Genomic DNA, 18,061 nt, shown 5'->3' with positions numbered 1-18,061 from the left:
TATGGGTGGTGAATATCTAAGTAGCTCATTGGTATGATGTCGGGGGGTTTGAGGTTGAGTATATACCTGGAACAAATGCTACATTTGTTCACCAAAAGACATGTTTAATAGTGTTCACAGCAGCATTATTCATAATATCCAATAACTGGATGTCCAAATGCAAGATCCCAAAACTCCAATGTCCATCTAGAGTAGAATGGATAAATTATGGTCTAGTCATACAATGGAATATGACACTAAAATGTGAATGAACAAACTACAACTATATACAACAATGTGGACCAATATCACAAAGTTCAGAGAAAGAAGTCAGAAATAAGGTAGCCTAATACTGGTTGATTCTATATACTTAAGCTCAAATACAGGCTTAACATATGGCATTAGAAGTCATGATGGTGGTGACTCGGGGTGGTTGGTGACTAAAAAGGTGCACAGGCAGACCTTCTGGGATGGTAGTAATGTTCTGTTCCTTGATCTGTGTCCTGCTAATGTGAGTGTACTCACATTGTGAAAAGTCATCATTTATGATTTATGCACTTTTCTGTTAGTTACATTTTAATTAAAATTTGCTTTAAAAATGAAGACAAAATAGAGACATTCCCAGACTAACAAAAACAGTGAATTCAACAGCGGCAGACCTGCACTAAAGTAAATACTAAAGGGAGCTCTTCAGGCAGGAAGAAAATAATCCCAGAAGAAAGTATAGTAATGTAGGAACAAACAAACAGCACGGAAAGAGCAAATATTTGGAAAAATCCACATGAATATTAAACTGTACAAAAATATTATATTTAAAATCTATGAACTAAAATACATGTCAACAATAATAAAAAAGCAAAAGGAGATAAATGGAGTGACGATGTTCTACGATCTCTGCGTTGTCCAGAGAGTAATATAACTAGTAATTTATATGAAACCTTAATAAAAAGTCAATAATCTGGGATTTCTCTGGTGGTCCAGTGGTTGAGAATCCACCTTCCAATGCAGGGGGCGCACTTTTCTTTCTTTCTTTTTTTTTTTTTTTTGCGGTACACAGCCTCTCACTGTTGTGGCCTCTCCTGTTGCGGAGCACAGTCTCCGGACGTGCAGGCTCAGCAGCCATGGCTCACGGGCCCAGCCACTCCGCGGCATGTGGGATCTTCCCGGACCGGGGCACGAACCTGCGTCCCCTGCATCAGCAGGCGGACTCTCAACCACTGTGCCACCAGGGAAGCCCCAGGGGGTGCACTTTGATCCCTGGTCAGGGATCTAAGATCCCACATGCCGCGGGGCAACTAAGCCCGCACGCCACAACTAAAGAGCCTGCAGGCCGCAACTAAGACCCGACGCAGGCAAAAATAAATAACTAAATATATATATTTTTAAAGTCAATAATCCATGTTGTAAAGCAACTATGAAAAAGAACAGTAAAGGAATATACAATAAGCAAGCTAATGAAGGAAGAAATTTCAACAATTAAAAAATAATCAAAAAGAAGATAAGGGATAGAAAGTTAATACAGAACTGGTGGGACAAATGGAAAGAGTAAGATAATGTGCTTTTAAATTACTGATTTTAAAAATCAGTAATTACATTAAGTGTAAATAAAATAATCCAATTTAAAAGTACATATTGCTATATTAGATAAAAAACAAATCCAAACGATATCCTCCTCGTAAAAGACACACCTTAAATGTAAAAATATAAAAAAACTGATAGTGAAATTATGAAAAGGAATACACCATGCAAACAATAGTCAAAGAAAGCTGATGTAACTTTACAAACGTAACTATAGCCACATTGACAAAAAGGTCAATCCACCAAGACGTTATCACAACTCTAAATTTGTATGCATCTAAAAATATAGTCTCAATATAAACAAAAATTGACAGAATAACCCATGGATCAAAGAAGAAACTACAATGGAAATCAGAAAGATACCTGAATTCAGTGATAATAAAAATGTGATGATATATCAAAACTTCTAGGAGAGTGACATCAGAAATATAGCAGAGTGAAAAACTTCTATTCATCAAAACACACCATTAGGGCTTCCCTGGTGGCGCAGTGGTTGAGAATCCGCCTGCCAGTGCAGGGGACATGGGTTCGAGCCCTCGTCCGGGAAGATCCCACATGCCACAGAGCAGTTAAGCCCGTGCGCCACAACTACTGAGCCTGCGCTCTAGAGCCTGCAAGCCACAACTAATGAAGCCCACGCGCCTAGAGCCCGTACACCGCAACGAAGAGTAGCCCCCACTCGCAGCAACTAGAGAAAGCCCGTGCGCAGCAACGAAGACCCAACGCAGCCAAAAATTAATTAATTAATTAATTAATTAAAAAAACCCACACCATTAACAACGTGAAAAGGAAAGCCACAGAGTTGGAGAAGATAACTGCAATACACACAGCTGGCCAATGGTTCGTATCCAGAGTACACAAAAATCAGAACATGTAAAAATAAGGAGAGAGAAAAAACAACAGAAGTAGAGTTGCAGTTACCAGGGGCTGGGGAAGGGGAAAACCAGCAGTTACTGCTTAACGGTTACAGTTTCAGTTTGTGGTGGTGAAAAATTTTGGAAATATATAGTGGTGATGGTTGTACAACACTGTGAATGTAATTAATGCCATTAAATTAAACGGTTAAAATGGTAATTTTTATGTTATATATCTTATAAGAAAAAAACCTAATAGAAAAATGGTCAAAAGACCTGAACAGAAACTTCACAAAAGGCCAATAAACATATGAAAAGGCACTCAACCTGATTAGCCATCAGATAAACACAACTTAAAACCATTAGGAGATATGTACTATTCAAACAGCTAAACTTCTTATTTTTTAATAACATTTCCAAGTATTAGAGTGGATGTGGAGCAGCAGATACACTGCTAGTAAGAAAGGTAAACTGAAACCAGCACTTTGTAAAACTGCTTGGCAATATCTACTAAAACTCAAGAGACACACATGCAACAATCCAGCAAGTCTACTAGATATATACCTAACAGAAGTACATATATATATTCAGAAGTGTCCATAGCAATGTTATTTGAAATAACTAAAAACTTCAAACAATTCATACGTCCACCAACAGCAGAATGGGTAAATCAACTTTGGTTTTTTCATGCAGTTGAATACTGTATAGCAATAAAAACAAACTAAAGCAACATGCAACAACAAGTAATTTATCTCACAAACATGATGTTGAACAAAAGCAGCCAGACACAAAAAACACATAAAGATTCCACACATACAAAGTTCATAAGCAAGCAAGCAAGCCCAACGTATGGTGATAAACTAAGACACTGATTACATGTGGAAGGCTACTTGTAACATTCCTTTGTTCTTAATCAGGTTGGTATTTACGTGATTGTGTCATTAATGATTTGTGCGCTTTTCTGTACGTATACTAAACTTCCAAAAAAGTTTTAAAAAGCCCAAGAAAATAAGTTTTGAGGAGGAAATGTCAAAAGAAATTAGATTTTTAGACAGAAGTGGTCAGTGATTTAATTACCTTCAAATAGATACAACATACACCAGAGTCTTTAAGAAATTCTGATTACCAGCCTGTCATCACTAAAACCAAAATGAGCTGTTGAACTCTCATGCAACTAGATGAAAACTGCTCAAATTGCATAAAAATCCGGTATAACATTTTCTTAATGTATTTTCTTTGTATGATGAGGATAATGCAAGCAGCAAAACAAGGTATCTATTTAAAATTAATAGAATGCCAGTTAGATACTGCCCTGAGAACAGCAGTCTGGACCAGATAAACCAAATAACAAATTCAATGCCCGTGCAGGAAAAAAAAAATCTTGTCTTGTTAAACTACTACTCGAAAACTACTTGTTAAACTACTGCTCGAAAGTAACTACACAGAAGTTAGAATTAGGGAAAATACCACTACCTTTCCTAATAAATACGCATTACTATTTATATACATCAGTATTTTTCTGGTCCCCTAAAATAATCACAATCCCATATAACAGTCAAATACTTAGACAAGACCAAAAACCATTTCCTCAATGATAGATACTTAGTTTTCATCTCTTTTGTTTGTTTGGTTTAAAACATTTAACAAGCATTTTATCTACATGTTACACTTCAGAGCTAAAATGAAAATGCGTAGGAACTTCCCTGGTGGTCCAGAGGTTAAGGCTCTGCACTCCCAATGCAGGGGGCTTGGGTTCGATACCTGGGCAGGGAACTATATCCCACACACTGTAACTAAAGATCCCACGTGCTGCAACTAAGACCCAGCGCAGCCAAATAAATAAATATTAAAAAAAAAAAGTGTGATACCCATTAAAAAAAGTTAAAAAAGAAAATGCACATTTACAAAATGGGGAACGATTTCAAATCTGGTTGATTGTCAACATTCTGCACAGTTCTGCTGCTATTTTAGGGACACCTCTAGCCCAGAGGTGCCGGAAGTACTTTCAAGAGGGAGGCCAGTGGTCACAAGATTTGTCCCAAACCAGTTTTTTTTTTTTTAATTCTTTTTTTTTTTTTTTGGCTGCGTTGGGTTTTCATTGCTGCGTGCGGGCTTTCTCTAGTTGCAGACAGCAGGAGCTACCGTGCATTGCAGTGAGCATGCTTCTCAGTGTGGTGGCTTCTCTTGTTGCAGACCACAGTCTCTAGGCACGCAGGCTTCGGTAGTTGTGGCTCGCGGGCTCTAGAGCGCAGGCTCAGTAGTTGTGGCACACGGGCTTAGCTGCTCCGTGGCATGGGGGATCTTCCTAGACCAGGGCTCAAACCCGTGTCTCCTGCACTGGCAGGAGAATTCTCAACCACTGCACCCCAGGGAAGTGCCCAAACCAGTTCTTGAGCATCTATGCATCTCGGTCAATCCACACTTGACGCCAGGTCACATTTCACTGACCTCCCCTCAGCTCCAGTCCATCCAAGTTTATCCCCAATACAGGCTCCTCTGGCTTCAGTTCCCAGGTATATCTCCTTTCTGATAAACAGTTGGGCAGACTGCTCTCTCCAAGCCTCCCTACTCAACTTGGCTCTATGGTATTTAATAAACAACTGCTAAACAAAGGAATGAATAGAATATACAAGCAGACAGTGGTGGGCAAGCCAGTAAAAGCAAGATACCAGACAGAGATACTTCCCAAATCTAACGAAGTGTGAACAACAAAAATAACCAAAACTTTTACCATTTCAATTTTTCTTCTGTATTGAAAACAAAAGCAGGGCAGAAGCAAGAAGAACTACAGTCCTGCAGCCTGTGGAACAAAAACCACATTCACAGAAAGATAGACAAGATGAAAAGGCAGAGGGCTATGTACCAGATGAAGGAACAAGATAAAACCCCAGAAAAACAACTAAATGAAGTGCAGATAGGCAACCTTCCAGAAAAAGAATTCACAATAATGATAGTGAAGATGATCCAGGACCTCGGAAAAAGAATGGAGGCAAAGATGGAGAAGATGTAAGAAATGCTTAACAAAGACCTAGAAGAATTAAAGAACAAACAAACAGAGATGAACAATACAATAACTGAAATGAAAACTACACTAGAAGGAATCAATAGCAGAATAACTGAGGCAGAAGAACGGATAAGTGACCGGGAAGACAGAATGGTGGAATTCACTGCCATGGAACAGAATAAAGAAAAAAAGAATGAAAAGAAATGAAGACAGCCTAAGAGACCTCTGGGACAACATTAAACGCAACACGATTCGCATTATAGGGGTCCCAGAAGAAGAAGAGAGAGAGAAAGGACCAGAGAAAATATTTGAAGAGATTATAGTTGAAAACTTCCCTAACATGGGAAAGGAAATAGCCACTCAAGTCCAGGAAGCACAGCGAGTCCCATACAGGATAAACTCAAGGAGAAACATGCCAAGACACACAGTAATCAAACTGGCAAAAATTAAAGACAAAGAAAAATTATTGAAAGCAGCAAGGGAAAAATGACAAATAACATACAAGGGAACTCCCATAAGGTTAACAGCTGATTTCTCAACAGAAACTCTACAAGCCAGAGGGGAGTGGCATGATATACTTAAAGTGATGAAAGGCAAGAACCTACAACCAAAATTACTGTACCCAGCAAGGATCTCATTCAGATTCGATGGAGAAATCAAAAGCTTTACAGACAAGCAAAAGCTAAGAGAATTCAGCACCACCAAACCAGCTCTCAACAAATGCTAAAGGAGCTTCTCTAAGCGGGAAACACAAGAGAAGAAAAGGACCTACAAAAACAAACCCAAAACAATTAAGAAAATGGTCACAGGAACATACATATCGATAATTACCTTAAACGTGAATGGATTAAATGCTCCAACCAAAAGACAGGCTTGCTGAATGGATAAAAAAACAAGATCCATATATATGCTGTCTACAAGAGACCCACTTCAGACCTAGGGACACATACAGACTGAAAGTGATAGGATGGAAAAAGATATTCCATGCTAATGGAAATAAAAAGAAAGCTGGAGTAGCTATACTCGAATCAGATAAAATAGACCTTAAAATAAGGAATGTTACAAGAGACAAGGAAGGACACTACAATCCAAGAAGAAGATATAAAAATTATAAATATATATGGGGGCTTCCCTGGTGGCACAGTGGTTGGGAGTCTGCCTGCCGATGCGGGGGACGCGGGTTTGTGCCCCGGACCGGGTGTATCCCGCATGCCGCAGAGCGGCTGGGCCCTGAGCCATGGCTGCTGGGCCTGCGCATCTGGGGCCTGTGCTCCGCAGTGGGAGGGGTCGCAGCAGTGGGAGGCCCACGTACCGCAAATAAATAAATCAATCAATAAATATATATATATATATACACACACACACACACACACACACACACACCCAACACAGGAGCACCTCAATACATAAGGCCACTGCTAACAGCTATAAAAGAGGAAATCGACAGTAACACAATAATAGTGGGGGACTTTAACATCTCACTTACACCAATGGACAGATCATCCAAAATGAAAATAAATAAGGAAATAGAGGCTTTAAATGACACAATAGACCAAACAGATTTAATTGATATCTATAGGACATTCCATCCAAAAACAGCAGATTACACTTTCTTCTCAAGTGCACATGGAACATTCTCCAGGACAGATCACATCTTGGGTCACAAATCAAGTCTCAGTAAATTTAAGAAAATTGAAATCATATCAAGCATCTTTTCTGACCACAACACTTTGAGATTAGAAATGAATTACAGGGGAAAAAACGTAAAAAACACAAACACATGGAGGCTAAACAGTATGTTACTAAATAACCTAGAGATCACTGAAGAAATCAAAGAGGAAATCAAAAAATACCTAGAGACAAATGACAATGAAAACACGACGATCCAAAACCTATGGGATGCAGCAACAGCAGTTCTAAGAGGGAAGTTTATAGCTATACAAGCCTACCTCAAGAAACAAGAGAAGGGCTTCCCTGGTGGCACAGTGGTTGAGAGTCCACATGCCGATGCAGGGGACGCAGGTTTGTGTCCAGGTCCGGGAAGATCCCACATGCCGCGGAGCGGCTGGGCCCGTGAGCCATGGCCGCTGAGCCTGCGCGTCCGGAGCTCCGCAACAGGAGAGGCCACAGCAGTGAGAGGCCCGTGTACCGCAAAACAAACAAACAAAAGAAACAAGAGAAATCTCAAGTAAACAATCTAACCTTACACCTACAGGAACTAGAGAAAGAAGAACAAAACCCAAAGTTAGCAGAAGGAAAGAAATCATAAAGATCAGAGCAGAAATAAATGAAACAGAAACAAAGAAAACGATAGCAAAGATCAATAAAACTAAAAGCTCGTACTTTGAGAAGATAAACAAAATTGATAAACCATTAGCCAGACTCATCAAGAAAAAGAGGGAGAGGACTCAAATCAATAAAATTAGATATGAAAAGGGAGAAGTTACAACAGACACCGCAGAAATACAAAGCATCCTAAGAGACTACTACAAGCAACTCTATGCCAATAAAATGGACAACCTAGAAGAAATGGACAAATTCTTAGAAAGGTATAACCTTCCAAGACTGAACCAGGAAGAAATAGAAAATATGAACAGACCTATCACAAGTAATGAAATTGAAACTGTGATTAAAAATCTTCCAACAAACAAAAGTCCAGGACCAGATGGCTTCACAGGTGAATTCCATCAAACATTTAGAGAAAAGCTAACACCCATCCTTCTCAAACTCTTCCAAAAAATTGCAGAGGAAGGAACACTCCCAAACTCATTCTATGAGGCCACCATCACCCTGATACCAAAACAAGACAAAGATACTACAAAAAGAGAAAATTACAGACCAATATCACTGATGAACATAGATGCAAAAATCCTCAACACAATACTAGCAAACAGAATCCAACAACAAATTAAAAGGATCATACACCATGATCAAGTGGGATTTATTCCAGGGATGCAAGGATTCTTCAATATACGCAAATCAATCAATGTAATACACCATATTAACAAACTGAAGAAGAAAAATCGTATGATCATCTCAAGAGATGCAGAAAAAGCTTTTGACAAAATTCAACGCCCATTTATCATAAAAACTCTCCAGAAAGTGGGCATAGAGGGAACCTACCTCAACATAATAAAGGCCATATACGACAAACCCACAGCAAACATCATTCTCAATGGTGAAAAACTGAAAGCATTTCCTCTATGATCAGGAACAAGACAAGGATGTCCACTCTCACCACTATTATTCAACATAGTTTTGGAAGTCCTAGCCAAGGCAATCAGAGAAGAAAAGAAAAGAAAAGTAATACAAATTGGAAAAGAAGTAAAACTGTCACTGTTTGCAGATGACATGATACTATAGAGAATCCTAAAAATGCCACCAGAAAACTACTAGAGCTAATCAATGAATTTGGTAAAGTTGCAGGATACAACATTAATGCACAGAAATCTCTTGCATTCCTATACACTAATGATGAAAAATCTGAAAGAGAAATTATGGAAACACTCCCATTTACCACTGCAACAAAAAGAATAAAATACCTAGGAATAAACCTACCTAGGGAAACAAAAGACCTGTACGCAGAAAACTATAAGACACTGATGAGAAAAATAAAGATGATACAAACAGATGGAGATATATACCATGTTCTTGGATTGGAAGAATCAACATTGTGAAAATGACTATACTATCCAAAGCAATCTACAGATTCAGTGCAATCCCTATCAAATTACCAATGGCATTTTTTACGGAACTACAACAAATCATCTCAAAATCCGTATGGAGACACAAAAGACCCCGAATAGCCAAAGCAGTCTTGAGGGAAAAAAAACGGAGCTGGAGGAATCAGACTCCCTGACTTCAGACTATACTACAAAGCTACAATCTCAAGACAATATAGTACTGGCACAAAAACAGAAACATAGATCAATGGAACAAGGTAGAAAGCCCAGAGATAAACCCACACACCTATCGTCAACTAATCTATGACAAAGGAGGCAAAGATATACAATGGAGAAAAGACAGTCTCTTCAGTAAGTGGTGCTGGGAAAACTGGACTGCTACATGTAAAAGAATGAAATTAGAACACTCCCTAACACCATACACAAAAATAAACTCAAAATGGATTCGAGACCTAAATGTAACACCAGACACTATAAAACTTTTAGAGGAAAACATAGGAAGAACACTCTTTGACATAAATCACAGCAAGATTTTTTTGATTCACCTCCTAGAGTAACGGAAATAAAAACAAAAATAAACAAATGGGACCTAATGAAAGTTCAAAGCTTTTGCACAGCAAAGGAAACCATAAACAAGACGAAAAGACAACCCTGAGAATGGGAGAAAATATTTGCAAATGAATCGACAAAGGATTCATCTCCAAAATATATAAACAGCTCATGCAGCTCAATATTAAAGAAATAAACAACCCAATCAGAAAATGGGCAGACCTAAACAGACATTTCTCCAAAGAAGACATACAGATGGCCAAGAAGCACATGAAAAGCTGCTCAACATCACTAATTATTAGAGAAATGCAAATCAAAACTACAATGAGGTATCACCTTACACCAGTTAGAATGGGCATCATCAGGAAATCTACAAACACAAATGCTGGAGAGGGTGTGGAGAAAAGGGAACCTTCTTGCACTGTTGGTGGGAATGTAAATTGATACAGCCACTATGGAGAACAGTATGGAGGTTCCTTAAAAAACTAAAAATAGAATTACCATATGATCCAGCAATCCCACTACTGGGCATATACCCAGAGAAAACCATAATTCAAAAAGACACATGCACCCCAATGTTCATTTCAGCACTATTTACAATAGCCAGGTCATGGAAGCAACCTAAATGCCCATCAACCAGCAAATGGATAAAGAAGTTGTGGTATATGTATACAATGGAATATTACTCGGCCATAAAAAGGAATGAAACTGAGTCATTTGTTGAAACGTGGATGGATCTAGAGACTGTCATAAGGACTGAAGTAAGTCAGAAAGGGAAAATCAAATATCGTATATTAATGCATGTATGTGGAACCTAGAAAAATGGTACAGATGAACTAGTTTGCAGGGCAGAAGTTGAGACACAGATGTAGAGAACAAACGTATGGACACTAAGCGGGGAAAGTCACAGTGGGGTGGGGATGGTGGTGTGCTGAATTGGGTGATTGGGATTGACATGTATACACTGATGTGTATAAAACTGATGACTAATAAGAAACTGCAATATAAAAAACACAACTAATATTAAACTTTCTTTGGGCTATTTGTAGGGAAATATGTTAATATAAATGTTTACATGAAATTTCATTACATGAAATTTCTAAAAATCTTGTATGTTCTGGTATAATGTTGTAAGTCATGACTCTAGTTATTACTTTATAATGTATATCTCAGACAAAAAAAAAAGAAAAAGAAAAAAAGAAACACCTTAGTAACAACAAGCACACCCATCCCTGAGCTCCTTGGAGATATATCTGATTCTAGGGCTGGGGCAGAAAATACACATGATAAGCCTTGAAGCATCTTGTAGTGCCAGAAAGTAAGGATGTGCTCAAAAACACAAAAGGATGGGGCACATCAAAGGGACATGGGAGGGCTTCCCTGGTGGTGCAGTGGTTGAGAGTCCGCCTGCCGATGCAGGGGACATGAGTTCGTGCCCCGGTCCGGGAAGATCCCACATGCTGCAGAGCGGCTGGGCCCGTGAGCCATGGTCGCTAAGCCTGTGCATCCAGAGCCTGTGCTCCGTAACGGGAAAGGCCACAACAGTGAGAGGCCCACGTACTGCCAAAAAAAAAAAAAAAAAAAAAAGGGACATGGGAGCCAACCTGAAGGAGCTTCCAATGGCCACAGCTTGAACAATTTGAGCAACAAAAGAAATAACATGGTAACAGATAACGCGTAAAACATACGTGGATCCAGACTTAATAAATGATTGAATAAATAAGTAAATGGGGAGAAGAATCAAATCTTCCTTACAGAAGAATTCCAAAAAATACTGAGTAGATATTCACCACTCCAGGAGGAGGCCCCGTGAATGCAGACTGGACTCAGTAACTCCCTTCCAAAGAATAAGGTATAGAAAAGGGAAAAACAGTAAAACTCTTTATTGGAGAAACCTGGCAAACAAGGCTCACATCCCCAGTGGTGCTGTATGGATATCATGTGCCTCAATCCAGTGTGACGAGGGGAGCCCTTCCCCTTTCTGGTACTCTTCGCTCAAATGCATAACCCCAGCCTAGTCAAGAAAACAGCAGGAAAACCTAAATGCAAGGACATTCTGCAAAACCCCCAACCAGTACTCCTCAAGACTCTCAAGGTCATGGGAAACAAGGAAAGTCTGAGAAACTGCCACAGAGAGAAGAGACTAATGAGCCATGATGACTAAATGCAACCAGGTGTCCTGGGTGGGATTCTGGAACAGAAAAAGGACACTAATAGAAAAACTAGGGAACTCCAAGTGAAGTCTGAAATTTAGTTAATAGTGATATGCCATTAGTTAGTTTTGACCAACGTACCCAGTAATATAAGATGTTAACATTAAGGGAAACAGGTGAGAGGCACACAGGAACCCTCTGCACTATTTTTGCAACTTTTCTTCAATCTAAAATTATCTCAAAATTTATTTAAAAAACATTAAATTTGGCAATTTAGCAACACGCAATATTTTCCTCATAGTTTTAAACAGGAATCTGGGAGACGGTAGTTTCTTTTTTTCCTACTTAGCCAACAGGAAGCAAATGGGAAATATAATACGACTCCAATATTATGAAAGTGGGATGGGAACTGTTGCCATTTAACAGAACCTACCAAGCAGGAAAGCGATTCCCACCTTACAAATAAAACAGGCAGAGTGTAACTCATCATCTCTTATCAACATATAGTCCTTGGTAAACCAATGATTTCTTTTCCTTCTAAAGCTGAGTCAAAACTCTTAGTAAGACAAATCGTTTCCCAAAAGAGTCCCAACTTACTTACGTATCAATATGTATATGTGACTGATATTTTTCCACCGTTTTCCTTTGCATAAGGCAGAAATACAGGTACAAAACCACAAATGCATTATTCCAAAATTTCTCCCAAAAATGTCTGTGGCCATTCTCACACAACCCAAATGGAAGTATGTTGGAGAGTAAACTGGAGTTAAAACTGACAGCAATCTTAACTGATTATAGCTAAAATATCTTAATCTTGCAAATGGTCATCTGGTAAAGCCCCTCCCCCCCAACCCAGGGCCCAGAAGGAGACTGTGTAAGGGAGCAGGTTCCAAATTGACCTGCATTAACTTCACGGTAAACTGATCACTGTTTATGTTCTGTTTTCTCCTCTATAATGACTAAACTTGGACACTGCTTGCACGTAGTAGGGACTCAGTGCATGTTTTTAAAATTGAATTAAGCCTACATATCTGGACATATTGTTCACATGGAATAATTCTTACCTATTGCTGTTAACTGACAAGGTATTTCACCAACCCCTAATACTGTTATTCACCCCCAACCGCTACCCTGGACACACACACCTCAAGTATTCCTTTCATTTAATGATCAGAATGTAATCACTCAAGAAAAATATCAAGAGTGAACAAAAATTAATCGTTTTAAATATGTTTTCACTATTTCAACCTTCTCCGCAAATATTCTCTCTTTAAATTCAAAAAGGATATTATTCCGAGACCACTTCCCCACCAAACTGGCATGAACCCTGCTGAGAAGCCTCAGGGATCACATCCTCTTTTCAAATCCCAAACAAAGCCCCAATGTTCCCTATACCAATGCACGCAGTCCTTCATTGTTCCTCCCAGGAAAACCTATCACTACCCTTACAATGATTTTAAAACAAGATGTACTCATAATTTTGAAAGTGCTCTTTATACATCTAAAGCTAAAGGTACATCAAAAATTTTGAAACCAAATCTGAAACAAAGTTATTTTTGTCAGACGGGTATTTAAGGTCTACAAGGCTGCTAAGACCATGCAATGGTTCTAAGCTCTAGTACTACCATTAATAATTCTTTGTGGCATCCCAGAAAAAAACGAGTTATAATCTTGTGGAGACTGGAATATAACCTAAATTCCATCAATGATTACTTTCTAAAGAAAGTGTATACTAAAATGTGTCTAAAGACCAGTTAAGTGCCCTGGTTAAAAATAGCAGATTGTATATCAAGAGCCTGAGTGCCTTTGACTCATTAATTAATGGTGTGAATGAAAACTTCACCAACCTGTATGTAATAAACTTTTACCAAACAATAAGGTCTTTTTATGACTACAAGTTCATAAACACTGGGGAAAATAAAAATTTTAAGTAAGCCACCTAAGATAAATCATAAACCCTCTTGATTCTAATCAACAAATCACCCTCCCGTCATCACAGAAATACTTCATAAAATGTACTACCCATTTTAAGATCCTGATTCATAATTTAACCTCTTCCTCCTAAGGTATTCTCTAAAGAACTAGTTTTCCTTCTTTTTTAATCTCCTTCAGTCCTATATCACCCTGCTTTCATGGCCATGTTAGTAAAATGACTTTGAGTTACATCTGAATGCTAAATAAAATTATTCATTCTTCATTGTTTTCTTCCAATATTGGTTTCATTTCCATGCCTCCCACATTTTTCTATTTCTCTTATATGTATTTCTAATTTTTTTAATTCAACCTGAATGTGAATACTCTGCACGTGTCGATACTATCAAAACAAGAATAAAATCAATTACTGATACATTCAATTCCAAAACAAGTCAATAATGAGTGTGAAGTGCTATTTCTTCCTATGGGACTAAATGGAGCGATACTGCTGATAGTGGTAAGAACCAACTATTCAACTCAACAGCAGAGAACAGTGGCCAGCTGAAAGATTCACACGCTTGAAGATTACAGCTGGGATCCATTTCCCCACACTAAACACAATCCACGGCACCACCCATCATTGGCTAGACCAATGGTTCTCAACAGGGGACAGGTGGCCATGTCTGAAGCGTTTACTCAGGGAAGGGGGGCAGGCGATTACTGGCATCTGGTGGGTAGAGACCAGGGATGCTGCTAAACATCCTACACAGGCACAGGACAGCCCCCACACAAAGAGTTATTCAGTCAAAAATGTCAGTGCATAGGCTGAGAATCCCTGACCTAGACATGTGTCCCAATTCTGAGTAAAAATTACAGAACAGCTGGACAGAGACACCGTGGTGCTGTGAAAGGACCGCAAGATCAGGAGACGGAGAGACCTAAAACTTACTGAGTACCTGCTACATACCAAGCCTTGCGTTAGGCACTTTACACATACCATCTCACTTAAACCTCTATCCCGTAGGGAAAAAGTGATCTATTCTCACTTTACAGATGAGAAGGTTGCACTCAGGGAGATTAAGGAACTTATTCAAGGTCACTCAGCTAGAAAGGGGAGGAATCATGATTCCAATTCAAACCAAGTTTGTTCCATTCCACAATACTACAAAGGCTAGAGGTTAAAAGACCTGGATTTGATTCAGAGTTACCAGTATGAATTCAAGCACATCACTTAACTTCCTAAACCTGCATTTAGAAAATAAGTCAATGGATAACACGTGAAAATACAAATGCTGTCAACTGCCACCATACAATCATGTTAAACATCTTACAATGAAAAACAAAGTGCTTCTTAGAATGGAGGTTCAAGATTACCATTTTTCCTTAAAAATAGAATTTATACAAGTGTGCAAAGTACCAAGTTATACAGAGTTTTTAAGAATCAGGGTAAATGTTCAGAAGACGTTGTGCCTTCCATAGCCACACAACAACTCTTAATACTAAGAAGAAATAAATTATCTAATATAAACACTATTTTAGTATGAACTTCCCAAATTTTTAATCAATCAGCCCCAAAATGCTCAAGACCATATCGGCAACTTTGGGCTCTCTCCACAAGTGGCAGCAAAGGTCACAAGCAGAACTAAGTAGGAAGAGCATGGATCACAAGTCCATTACTGCTGCTGCAGGAAACAACTCTGCCATTCTCTCCAGAAAGAGAGAATGTATTACATTGAAGTCAACATGTTATCATTCATATGACTGATGCAAAAAGTAATTCACTTCAACATAAGGTTATGATTTTTTTAAAAAATACCACCAGAATCCATTAGTCTTTGACAACTAAACTACTAGTAGGTCCACAAACATAACTTGAACTCTGGGATTAAGTTCAAGGACAATGTAAATCCAGTTTGTTCCTTCTGGAAATCACCACTACCAATGCTACTTCTAAAAGGAGGTTGCATATAACCATTTTTCCCCTTGAAACACTGGATCTCAAGGCATGACTTTGCTGTATTTTATGAAAGTATCTTTTCATATCATATTAATACACTGTAAATAAATTATAATTGCAAGTATTTCCCACTAATATTGTCCAAGTTTAAAAGCAATAGACACATCAAATGAACTAAAAGACCTGTTTGAAATAATTTCAAAAGAATCGTAAAAAGACTGGCTTTAAATAAATTAAAATTCTAAAAGTCTGTTTACCTGACACCGAAAATAAATAATAAATGTTCTGTTGGAACTGAAAGAATTGATAACATACTCTTGACTGTTCTCTATTTTAATCAATTTAATAAGTCACTTTACTAATTCTGAAGTACATCTTTCACCTTAAGCATTTTGACACTTTCACCAACTTTTTAAGTAAGGGTGGATTTTCTTTTTTTAATGCTTTTAATAGATCTGTCTCTCAAAATGATGAATTAGATAAAAACTGATTGGAGAAACCTATTATCAATCTTCTCTTCATCATCAATAGATATCTGGGTAAGCCGTAGCTATATGTTGATGGGAAGGTGATAATCTTGAAGAATTTACATTAGATAATGACCTAAGTAAAATCCATTTATCTGACATCCTGTCAACTTTTTACTTTACAAGCTTGTTTTTCGTCACAACAAATATTAATGTACAGGGAAATCGTACTGTTTATCTTTATGTTAATTCAGCCTCTTCATTTCTCCCAAAATAGCAGCATTCTCCTCAGGGCTCAGATTTTTTTACATTCCCAACCGAGGGAATATCGTTGCCAGTCTTTGAAAAGTACCATCGGCTGACAGCTCCTTGCGAAAGCGCAGCCCTCCTACCAGCGCATCACACCCCCCCCCCGTCCCCGACCAGGTCTTGGCGAACGCCTGCAGCGCCGAACACATCCCACCCGGGCTCGGCCGCGAGCAGCACGAGCGCGCAGAGCCGGCCTCCCGCGTCCGGGGACCGACCCCACTCCCCTTCTCCGGAGCCTCGGTGCCCCGACAGGCCGCGCACTGACACTCGGACCCCCGCCCCACTCCCGGCGCAGCCGCCCGCCCACGCTCCTGCCCATGCTCAGACCTAAGCGGGCCGCGCTCGGCCGCAGGCCCTGCCCGCTTCCCTGGCCTCCCGTGAGGGGTGGGGGGCCGCAGGGCGGAAGAGCCCGGGGCCTTGGCGAGGGTCCTCCAGTAGGAGACTGGACGGAGAGGGAGCGGCGCTGGGGCGGAAGGGCCGGGGCCTGGGGGGCCAGGTCCTCCTGGAGCCGGGGTGGGGGTCCTCCGTGGGCCGTGGGAGATGGGGGCCATGGGGCGGAAGGGCACGGGGCTAGGGGTCGCGGGGGTTGGGGGAAGGGCCCGCGGCGGGGTCCTTCTGTGGGAGAAGGGGGTCTCGGGGGGCGGCTCACCCGCGGCGGCGTCCGGCTCTCCCGCGTCGCCGGCGGCGGGCGCCAGGGTGACGGCGCCGTCCCTCCACACGCGGATCTGCGCGGCCGAGCGCACCCGGCGGCGGGGCTGGCGGCGGCCGGCGTCCGCGGCGCGCAGGGAGCCGCAGCACTGGTAGCACACAGCCCACGCCTGCTCCTCGTTGATGGGCTGATTGTAGAGCCGCAGGATTTCCTCCAGGCTCAGCGCGTGCTGCGGGCCCGCGGCCGCCCCGGGGTCCGGAGGCCCCTCGCCGCCCTCCGGGCCGGCCGGCTGAGCCATCCCGTGGGTCGCGCCGCGCTCCGGGCGCCGCGTCTCCTCAGCTGCCGAGCATATTCTCCGCGCACCGCCGCCGCCGCCTCATCCCCGGAACCCCGCCCAGCGGGCCGCGCGCGCCGCCGCGGGGACGGGGGTGGACGGGGCGGAGACCAGGCCGGGTACGGGCTTTAGGCCGGGCCGGAGAACCGGACAGGGGAGGGTCAGGAACGAGGCGCGATGCTGCGTACCCTACAAGACCGCAGCTAGCCGGTAGCAGCGCAATGGCGTCCGCGGACCCGCCCTCCGAGCCCCGCCCCAGGGGCGCGCCCCGCCCAGAACCCCGCCCCCACTTAGAACCCCGCCTCCATGGTCTGCCTGGGTCCTCCCCGCCCTCTGAGTCCCGCCTCTGTCCCGGGTTCTCCTGGCACACCGAGCCCCGCCCCCGGGTTGGCCCCGCCCCCGGGGGGGTCCGCCCCACCCCGCCCCGCACGTGCACCCACACCCGCGCGAACACCCGCGCCCAGGTCCAGTCTCCGCGCACTGGCCGACTTCGTAGTCCCCTGGCCTCGCCCCCCGCGTCCCCGTGCCCTGCCCTGCTCCGTCGAATACTGTCGCCATCAACGCACCGGACCGTTCGCTTGGATAACTTCCCTCTCCACTCCCAACTCCATCCTAAGCCCCATGAGGACAG

General features: G+C 41.6%; 1 protein-coding gene across 3 annotated transcripts in view; it reads right to left on the bottom strand.

Annotated features, from left to right (window-relative positions):
* SPIRE1 (spire type actin nucleation factor 1) overlaps positions 1-17,665 on the bottom strand; it is a 206,946-nt gene extending 189,281 nt beyond the window's left edge. Inside the window, exon 1 of one of the 3 annotated variants that reach the window (XR_012325292.1) lies at positions 17,097-17,665. Coding sequence is in view for 2 of the 3 variants with exons in the window: in XM_073790478.1 (XP_073646579.1) it covers positions 17,097-17,394 (298 nt within the window). In the remaining variant the exon portion in view is untranslated. The remainder of the gene's footprint in view (positions 1-17,096) is intronic. The other 2 variants (XM_073790478.1, XM_033837521.2) reach the window with 2 other exon arrangements.
* Positions 17,666-18,061: the final 396 nt, after the last annotated feature.

This window comes from Tursiops truncatus, chromosome 13 (genome assembly GCF_011762595.2).
Source record: "Tursiops truncatus isolate mTurTru1 chromosome 13, mTurTru1.mat.Y, whole genome shotgun sequence".
Taxonomy (NCBI): Eukaryota; Metazoa; Chordata; class Mammalia; order Artiodactyla; family Delphinidae; genus Tursiops; species Tursiops truncatus.
This window is presented reverse-complemented; position numbering and strand designations above follow the sequence as displayed.